General features: G+C 38.7%; 1 protein-coding gene across 2 annotated transcripts; it reads left to right on the plus strand.

Moving 5' to 3' along the window:
- Nucleotides 1-2: 2 nt before the first annotated feature.
- On the plus strand, nt 3-8,014 carry gpr155b (G protein-coupled receptor 155b). 2 transcript variants are annotated; one of them, XM_042009855.1, is made up of 20 exons: nt 3-120; nt 581-777; nt 901-1,048; nt 1,164-1,293; nt 1,378-1,556; nt 1,641-1,793; nt 1,869-1,936; nt 2,273-2,444; nt 3,001-3,156; nt 3,445-3,528; nt 3,692-3,815; nt 3,944-4,028; nt 4,229-4,316; nt 5,087-5,294; nt 5,434-5,511; nt 5,877-6,034; nt 6,371-6,466; nt 6,567-6,631; nt 6,737-6,874; nt 7,333-8,014. In XM_042009855.1, exons 2-20 carry the CDS (start codon nt 623-625, stop codon nt 7,835-7,837), a joined length of 2,790 nt encoding a protein of 929 aa, XP_041865789.1. In that variant the 5' UTR covers nt 3-120; nt 581-622; the 3' UTR covers nt 7,838-8,014. The 2 variants fall into 2 exon arrangements, with proteins under 2 accessions (XP_041865789.1, XP_041865790.1); XM_042009856.1 differs by having other exon boundaries at nt 7,275-7,465.
- Nucleotides 8,015-9,982: the final 1,968 nt, after the last annotated feature.

Below are 9,982 nucleotides of genomic sequence, written 5' to 3' on the forward strand. Positions count from 1 at the left end.
CCCATTTTTGCAGCTGTCAGATCAAGACCAAACGGCAAAAACAACAACTTGTTAAAGAAGTAACACAGGGAAATTATGGTCTTCGTCGTAATAATGGGCGTCTAATACACATATATGTAGGTAAGGAATATAACTGTTAAAAACCTCATTCAGATACGTGCTCATGTTGTGCAGAGTTTAGCATCTCCGATTTGTTTTTAGCATGCAGCAATGCTAGCTCTAACGGTCAGCTGACAATGACAATGGAGCTCTCATAGAAAACTAGTTGATCTGTTAGCCCTTTGATGTGACATTACATTTGCTTTAGCTTTCTTGTGTTGTTATGATGTTGAAATCCTTTGTAAGTGGATGAAATATTTTGACTTGGCCGCTGTAAAATAGCTAATGCTAATACAGATGGTGGAGTCCCCGTCAACCGCTGTCCTCCCTATGCAGTGTTTTACTATTCTCTCCAGAGAGGATGCATTGATTTCCAAATAGCTATTTAAAACAAGTTTAGTCTCACTCTTATTCTTTTGCTAATGTTTGTTGCTCATTTTGACTTGATTTACCCCTATACTTTGAATGACTGCAGTGTTGGTACTCATCGCCTGACACCTTTGATTGCTATACCATCATCACCATGGAGACTACCAACTATGTGTTGATCCATGGGAAGAACATATCCCATAACACCCTGACAGGCGCTGCAGCAGGGCCGCACATGTCCATTGATAAGCTTTTCCCAGCTCTCCTTGAATGTTTTGGCATCATACTGTGTGGTTATATAGCTGGCAGGTAGGTTTACTGATGAACATTTAAAAACTCTACATATATACAATATATACATATTTCATAGTGGGAACTTCATATTTAAACCTGAAAGGGGTTATGTGTCTTTCTTTTTTTTTCCTCCTGTAGGGCTGATATCATCACAGAGAGTCAGGCAAAGGGTTTGGGAAACTTTGTGTCTAAGTTTGCTCTTCCAGCTTTACTCTTTAAAAACATGGTGTTGTTGGACTTTGGAGACGTCATATGGGCATTTTTGTGGAGTGTCCTGGTTGCAAAGGTTTGTGTCTGTCACAACCTAAAATATTTTCTTTTCTTTGCATCCAAAATGAATGAGCCCTTGTGAGTTTATTTGAAACTGTAAATGTGAGTTGATTGCTTTGGTTTTTGTGTAGGTCACAGTGTTTGTGCTGGTATGTGTGCTGACACTGATGGTGGCCAGTCCAGACTGCAGATACAGCAAAGCTGGTCTGTATGCCATCTTTGCTACTCAGAGTAATGACTTTGCCTTGGGATACCCAATAGGTGAGACAGACAAAACTGACTCAACGTTTTCAGCTGAGGGATTTCTTCACATTTAGCTTTATGTTTCTGTCTCCCTTCTTCTAGTTGATGCTTTGTATCGAAGCACGTATCCAGAATATCTCCAGTATATATACCTTGTTGCCCCAGTCTCCCTCATGCTTCTCAATCCGATCGGCTTCGCTCTTTGTGAGGTGCAGAGGTGGAGGCAGACTAGCCATCCACAGCGCAGTAGTCTTGCCATCATGGGAGTTGTAGTCTTACAGGTATATACAAGTATTTATCACAAGTCTATTTATCCATATTATTTTTAGGTGTTGATTTTTTTACTCTCATTTTCACATATCAAGGTGTTGAAGAACCCAATAGTGTTCATGGTGATAGTGGGAATCGTCTCCCACTTTGCCCTGGGCCAGCAGATTCCTGCCGTGCTGTCGGAGTTCATAGATGGACTAGCTAACTCTTTTGGAGGCGCAGCTTTGTTCTACCTTGGCCTCACCATGGTAAGGTGTAACTCTTTTGTTGACTAAAACTTAAAAGCATAACACCACTATAAAACAGCTGTTTTTTTGTGGCAGGTTGGCCAGCTTAGAAAACTGACCAGAGACACTGGAGTTGCCTTGATACTCCTGATCACAGCTAAACTGTAAGTATACTTGCACGGAGTGTGTACTAGTTTTTATTTAAAACAAAAAGAAAGGACAGGGCTTATGGCTATGACTAGTTATTGGGATGTGTTGGACTGCTTTATATGCTCAGGAAATATGAGGGCTATAACTTGTTTAATGTATGTTTTCTGAAGTAAATCAAAAAGCTTTCAAGCTTCACAAGGGAAGTACCTTTTACAAACTACAGGAACCAGTTTAAAATTCTTATCTGGAGAAAGATTTTGGACTTTAGACTGAGATGACTTTTCATTTACTGTAATTGCACATCTAATTGTATGTTTTTGAATTTTTATCTCTTAATGCCCTCTTTTTAGCCTGGTGATGCCGCTGGTCTGTAAAGACATGGTTGACATTTTGGATGTTGGAGTGAATAGCACGAGCGCCAACCACACAAGTTTGTCCAACTTTGCCTTTCTGTATGGAGTCTTCCCAACTGCACCTAGTGTGGCCATCTATGCCGGACATTATAACATAGAGTTAGAGGTGGTAAGTGCTGCAAATGATGTGATTGTACTTAAACAACAGCTTGCACAAAATTTGTTTTAATTACATACAATTAAAGTTAAATATAGTATTTCTCAGATTTTAAAAGTTAAAATTCTGAAATTGGGACTGATAAAGAAAAGATGATCCCATTCTGATTTTAAAGGTGAATTCCTTTCTTTTTTTAAAGCTGTCCCATTTAAAACAAAGACAGCGCTCATCTCTTGAGCGTTTCACATGACAAGAATAAGCCTTAATGCGTAAGGGATCAAACCCACACATGTACAAAGCGAGGAAGATTGAGATTTTCTGGTAGTCATCTGCCATTCAGCTGCATTTGCAGTACTTTGTTCTCATTTCACTCTAAGATTCCTCCACCCCATGCTTTGGCACTACACAGTGTCATTCTCCTACTTTGGTTTGTAATGTTTATTTCATTAAGAAAAAGAACCACTGTTAACATGTTGAATTAAACCTGACTGTATTAGTTACATAAATTTTTTTTTTTTAGGAAAAAGTAGAGGTAATGAAAATGTTTATGTGACTTTATGCTTTTTAGGTGACATCAGGGATGGTGATCAGTACATTTTTGTCTGCACCGATCATGTATGTGTCAGCCTGGTTATTGACGATCCCTTTAATGGACCCAACCCCCCTTGTGACAGAGCTGGAAAACATTAGCTTCAACATCAGTATTGTCAGCCTCATAGCACTGGTAAGTGATCTGTCACACATTTGTCACGGATGAAACTCAAAGCTTGTTTTTAAAGTCGCCTAGTGTTTCCATCACTGTGAGACAGAGAAATTAAGAAATGTGCAGCAATAAGTAAAACTCAGTTTAAATTTAGGAATACAGGCTGGACAAAAAAAGTAATATTCTCAGATTAAATAACATGGTAGCAGTAGACATGTTGTGTAAACAGAGCGTTGCTGAAATATGCTTATGAAAGATTCCCAAAGATAAACTTACAGTTTGCAGTGTTGCCCCTGTGTCCTCTCTCAGGTGTGGACCATTGCTGTGATGCTGCTGAGCAGAAAATTTAACAGACTTCCTCATCTCTTTTTGTTAAATCTTTTCCTGGCTCAGGTGAGTTGTTTTTATTATGCTATGCAGCATTTGATTTAAATGTTATACTTCTCATAGTGATTTTTGGAGGTGTTTATGGTTTAATGTCTCAGTTCATTAAGTTTTAGGTTTTTAACCCAGCTCTTTAAATTTATGCCGCTCATCTCTGTAATTTACTCCACAGTTCTTGGTGTGCGTCAGTATGATCTTATGGAACTTCTTGGTGAAACAAGAGGATAATCTTGTTGGAAAAATTCTCACCTTTACTATGTTGTATGGGTCTCTGTATAGCACATACATTTGGACAGGCAAGTTTATATCTTTGTGAAGTATTAATAATCAAATATGTTTTTTATGAATTACTAAAGTACAAATTGTATTTCGTTTGCACACACTGGTGTTTGCATGTGTGTGTTTTCTTCTGTTATTTTTTCAGGTTTGATCCCTCTCTGTCTGGCTTTGACTAACAGAGATGATCTGCTGAGACTCCGACCAGGAGTCTTCATGATTTTGGGTTGGGGGTAGGTCAAAAATTCCTGGTAGATTTACAGTTTGAATGAGATAATCAAACGTCAAATTTAAGCAGTTTTCATTATGATATTGTTCCAAAGTTTAAGGGTTGATTTGTAGCGATAAGTGAGGATTAAATTCTGTATGCATTTGCCAAAATGACAGATTAGTTGACTAAATTGGAATTTATTTGCTATTTCTACTTGTACAGGGTTCCTTTCCTTATGGTTGGATGTCTTCTGATGTCGGGGGAGAGGACAGACACCATAGACTCTGCTTTCTTCTATGGAAGAGCTCAGGTTGGAACAACTTCACATTAAACTGTTTTTCATTTTTAGCTGGTTATGTTTTAGGGTAAATAATCTTTAATCATCTCATGTTTTGATTTGATTATGATTCAGAGAACCATGATCCAGTTATACAACAGATATCAACATATCTTGATGGATCTTTTTTTTAAATTTTTTACAGGATGTTTTTTGTATTTCTCATTGTGTGACTTATTGGTACTTAAAAGCATTTGTAACAATCCATTATGTATTTATATATTAATTAAACAAATAGAGGAGTTGTAACCAGTCAGCTGGAAATGTACATATTTTCCAGTACTGAACATGAACCAACAAGAAAAGTGTGCCTGTAGTTGCATAACATGTAGATAGTTGATTTTTCACCATTCACATTTGAGTTTATGGTTATTGGGATTGGAAATGCAGTTAAATTTATGTACTATATTAAAAGGAATTCAATCTCTTACAGCAGGGATCTCAAACTCTGGTTCCGGAGGGTCACTGTCCTGCAGGTTTTAGGTGCTTTCCTGCTCCAACACACCTGATTCCACACTCCACAGCTGAATGGTTTCAGTAGCTTGTTGTCAAGTTCAAAACAATTTGAGCTAGTTGGGTTAAAGTAGGGAAACATCTAAAACCTGCAGGAGAGTGGCCCTCGTGGACCGAAAGATGAGATCCTGTGTTAGTGACCCATAATTTCATTACTTTATATTTTTTCCATGAGCTCCCAGAGCACTTTCTGTTCAGCAATTTTAATTATTTTTTTTCTGCTACTCCAGATAATCAGCTCTGCAGTGGTTCTTGCAGTGAGCCTGGTTCTTGGTGCCATATCTCTGATGGGTCTCAGCCAGGGAGACAAGGAGCAGAGTGGCTACCAGGCCCTGAGCAGAGCTACAGTAACAGATGAGCTGAGGCCCCCTGGTGGTTTGGAGGATCAACAACAGCAAACACAGATGGCAAATTCACCAGCCTGCAGTGTAAATTCAGGTACCTCTGTTCTGCCTTTTAATATGAATTTTTAGAAAGCCTGAGTCTGTCTGTAATTAATAATTCTGAAACTGCAACCATTTAATGTATAAAAATTAGTCTACTTTAAATGCATTTATCTTTTTGTCTTGCGTTGCAGACCTCCACAGTTTCTCCTCTCTCCAGCCAATACCAGACATGATAGCCAGCACTCAGAGGGAGCACACAAATAGCACAGGTGACAAGACTCTTTTGACTTTGTAAATGTATAAACTGAGTTCAAATATATTCAAAATTCACTCAGATATGAAATTAAGGACTAATAGATTACTTTATATAAATGTTTACAAGTGGGAAATAAAACAGTAGCAGTATATATTTGTTTTCCCTGTTTTGTTGAAAGAAATTATCAGTAATATAAGATGTGAATTCAGATTTATTTTACACATGAAACATCTTAAGTTGGTACCATTAACTTTAGTGAGAATACTAGGATTAAAAAAAGGAATAAAAATAAAACTGTGAAAAAATATATTTGTAGGATACAATGAATTTCTCCAGTTATACTGGAAAATGATTTGTAATTCTGGGTTTCCTCTCCAGGCCACAGTGGGGTGCTGTGTGATGGGCAGCAGCAACAAAGTTCTTCCACCTCAGAGCAGCCGTTGAATCTGCCTCCACCAGGACTTCAGTCCACAGACGATAAACAGACTGTAAGACATGTTCTTCTCTGTCTGCTGCTCATCATCAGCCTGCTTGCGGTAAGCATGAAATAAATCCCTGTGTAAATAAAAACATTAGTTTTCTGAGGTGTTAGAAGATTCTTTTGGCAGTTTTTAGGACCAAAGTATTATTTTAAGAAGAAGTATCAAGGGAAAAATGAGCACATCAAAGAGGTAACAGGTATCTTCAGCTTCTGCAGACATCGTTATAGTGTGTTGCACCACATGCCATCATCCAGGTTGATTTATGATAGCAATTTCTTAAAGATACAGTTTTTACTTTGCTGACCTGTATAAAATAAAACTGTACATAAAGCTGTGTTGGAAGCTGCTGAATAGTGTTTGGTGACCTCTGATTGGTGATGCTGTCTGTAGAATCTGTCCAGCTGTTTGTGGTGGTTGTTCAACAAAGATCCAGGAAGACTTTACCTGGAACTGCAGTTCTTCTGTGCTGTGGCAAACTATGGACAGGTACCACTGTCTGTATGTAAATCTGTACACGAGTTGGTATAAATGTAAATACTGCATGTTCAACTCTGTCTTCTATTTTAAATCTCGCTTTCTGCTCTAGGGTTTCCTGTCCTTTGGAATTTTTGGTCTGGACAGACACCTCATCATCTTGCCGTTCAAGAAGAGGTGAGCTGAGGCTTCAGCAGCTCATCTATCTCACCTTCTTCACTAATCTGGAATTTAATACTCATCATATACTCTTTTAATTTAATTAAATTTTATTTTTTAAAGGTTGCTCAGCCTGTGGCAGGGCAGGGTCAGTGAGGAGCTGAGTCCATCAGGTGTACCCGAGGAGGTCAGGCTCACTTGTACCCAGTTTGTCCGCTACCATAAAGATCAGTGTGTTCAAGACATAGTACACACACGCAGGTATAAAGACTACTTTGTGCATGCATCTATGGAGCCTTTACTTTACCTTCTTTTAAGCTGTTCTTTTTAATCTGAGACCCTGCATGTTAAATTTTTGTCCTGCTAACTTCCACATTACTGCTGTCACATTTTTCTTAAAACAAAGACATTTAGACTTTTGGACATGCAGATGCTGAATATGAAAATTTTACACACTATTAAAAAAAAAACAAAAAACAAAAAGAAACCTCTTGTGCTTAAGTTTTGAGTCTCGGGTGCTGTTCTTTGCTGCATTCTAACACCATTCCTTTCAGTTTTCTCTGATTAATCAATCCTTTCTTTGCTGTTTCTTCCCTTTATGTTCACTTGCCTCTCTTTCCTTGGTTGTTTCACCCTTCCTCTCCTCACCAACACCTCTTAGTGGCTCAGGGGAGAGTGTGAACACTTCGACAGGTGAATCCTTCCTCTGATTTGCACAGGCCTAGAGAAGGACTAAAAGAGGAGAATGGAGTTGGACATTTTCCTTCCCTTCATCCCCATTATGTGCACTCAGATCAGGATCCTCAGGAGCAGCAACAACATGAGTCGCACCAAAATCGCAATCCAGCCCAATCCAGCAGCCAAAGTTTTCAGTCCCTACACAGCCCAGAGGTAGAGGATGAACACCAAGCATATATATCCACCTTTGATGCACATGAAGAGCAGATATCTCAGCTACTGTCTTACCAAACTTACAATCCTGTCAGTCCTCATCACCTACACTCAGACCAGTCCCGTCTGGAAAGCTTTTTTCGAGGCAGCGATTTAGTCACCTGGCTGGTAGAACGAGGCCTGTGTGCAGGCCGAACTGAGGCCCAGTGTTACGGTGTTCACCTTCAGCAGGGAGGAGTGATCCATCATCTGACAGGCCAGCACAGCTTTGAGGATGAGCCCACCCTGCTGTACCACTTCACACTGGATCAGAGATGGTTGCAGAACATGTGAGAGGAAGTTAGGAGACAGAAGAGAGACTTTTGTGGTACAAGTACCATGGCTGAGTGCCAAAGCAGGAGTGCCTTATGGTGCACTTTTTCCAGCAACCACAAACCACTGCATTATATGGGAAACTTACAAATTCTCTTCAGAATCACAAAAAAAACAAAAATAAAGGTTTTGGGTGGGTGAACCAAAAAGAAGCTATTAACTGGTACTTTTGATGGCGTAATTTCAATAGTTGCATTTTCCCAGGCTACTTGCCTTATTTTTTGACTGCACACTCAAGCATCCAGACCAATTTTGATAACAGGCTATGCCCACTGTGAGGCTGTTATTAAGGGTGACATGAGAGGGAAAAAACAAACAAAAAAGAAGATTCTAAAGGTTTGTGTTGTGGAGTGGTTTAAAAAATTAAAATAATAAAAATGTGCAGGGTGAAAGAAGGAAATGCAGCCTTCTTGTACTTGACTCCTCGTGGACCAAGGTTTCTCCGTTTTACTTGGATTTCAGTTTTTCACGCCTGTGAACTTCTGGCTGTGAATGAAACTGAAACACTGCAAGATGTGACAAAAACAGTTTTTTCTTTCTCCCCTTTTGCCCCTGATCGCTGTGTACTAGGGGATTCATCATAAGACTCTAAGTTTGTACATATTTTTAAGGAAAGGTTGCTTTCTTCATCCTCATCCTCATGTGTTAAGTATCTTGCATATCTGTGCTGGTAGTCAGAGGACAAATGGAGCAGAATAATACACTGAATGGACTGCTGACAAAAATTCCCATGCCTTTTTGTAGGCATCATGTTTTCTTTCAGGTGACATTAACAGTTCCCCTGAATCTGCCTGTTACTTCACTATTTACTTTTGGACCTTGTGTCCTTGAACCACTCTTTGTTTATGCTGACTATTTGCATGACTCAGCAGTACGGATGTCTGCTCAGCACTGAACCATTTGCACTAACTGAATAACAATGTTCTTCATGTTAAAATTATGCAACTCACTGGATGTTTCCGTTATGAAATTGTTGTGGAAGATGTTTATCTTTGCATCTTGTAATTGTGTCATTTCTGTAAAGCTTCATGCTGTTCAGGACAGATTTTTTTTTTTACTGGGTCTCATTTCTTCTTGGCCAGACCTTGAAGTTTTTTGTTTAGTTTGTTTTGTTTTTTCCTGTTCCTGCTGAGTTGAACCTAAACTTTTATGAGCCTAAAGCATGTGGCTACTGTGACAGAACACATCTGTTGTCTTGAATTTTTTTACATATTTGTAGGCACAGTTAAAGCTTTGGTATATTTTTTTGTCTTGCAGTATATTTACTCAAACCCACATATGTTTACAGCTGTTATTTGCCTGTTACTTTGCTGCTGATTTGCAAAATGTTTACAGTATGTTGGCGAGGTTACAGAAGATTGATGGTGGTTTATGCACATATAAATGGCCAGAGAATGGACAGAGATCTAACTAATATCAAACTAAATTAATACTGGTTTTGAATGTGTTTTTGTTTGTTTTCCACAGTAAATCTCGTTGACAAACTATCTGCCATCCAGATTTCTATTAACCATGCAGATATTTGTTCTCTGAGCAAAATTTGTAATCATTTGTTGATACCTGACCTTTTTTTAGAGCATGATGTCTGAATAGAGACCTCCAACAAACTCAAAGGTGCATTTATTCCATCTTTTTGTCCACTGTTGAGAAACACACCAGGTCAAACTGTTAACATCAGGTTCTTATGTTAATTGAGTTTAAACAATTGTGCTTATTTTTTATATTTTTTTTTTAAGCGTGCCTGTGAAGGTGTGTGTTTGTGTGTGTTTGCATGAACAAAATTGTCTCTTTCTTTGTTTAAGTGTAAATCAAAGAAGAGAGGTCTCCATGTGGGGTGTGTGTGCGTGTTACTGACATAAGTGATACCATGGATGTTTTGTGTTGCTGTAATTTAACCAGGGTTGATGACTGATGATGAAAAAGTCACAAATAAAACACTATTTGCATCCAGAATCCCACATTTCACTTTGTCTCAATACGATGATTCTGATTAAGAAAACTGTATTATAAGCAATATAATAGATTCAGAACAGGGACCTCAATCCTGGTCGTCAAGGGCCACGGTCCGGCAGGTTTTAGAAGTTTCCCTGCTACAACAACTCAGAC

Source organism: Melanotaenia boesemani, chromosome 16 (assembly GCF_017639745.1).
Source record: "Melanotaenia boesemani isolate fMelBoe1 chromosome 16, fMelBoe1.pri, whole genome shotgun sequence".
Classification (NCBI taxonomy): domain Eukaryota; kingdom Metazoa; phylum Chordata; class Actinopteri; order Atheriniformes; family Melanotaeniidae; genus Melanotaenia; species Melanotaenia boesemani.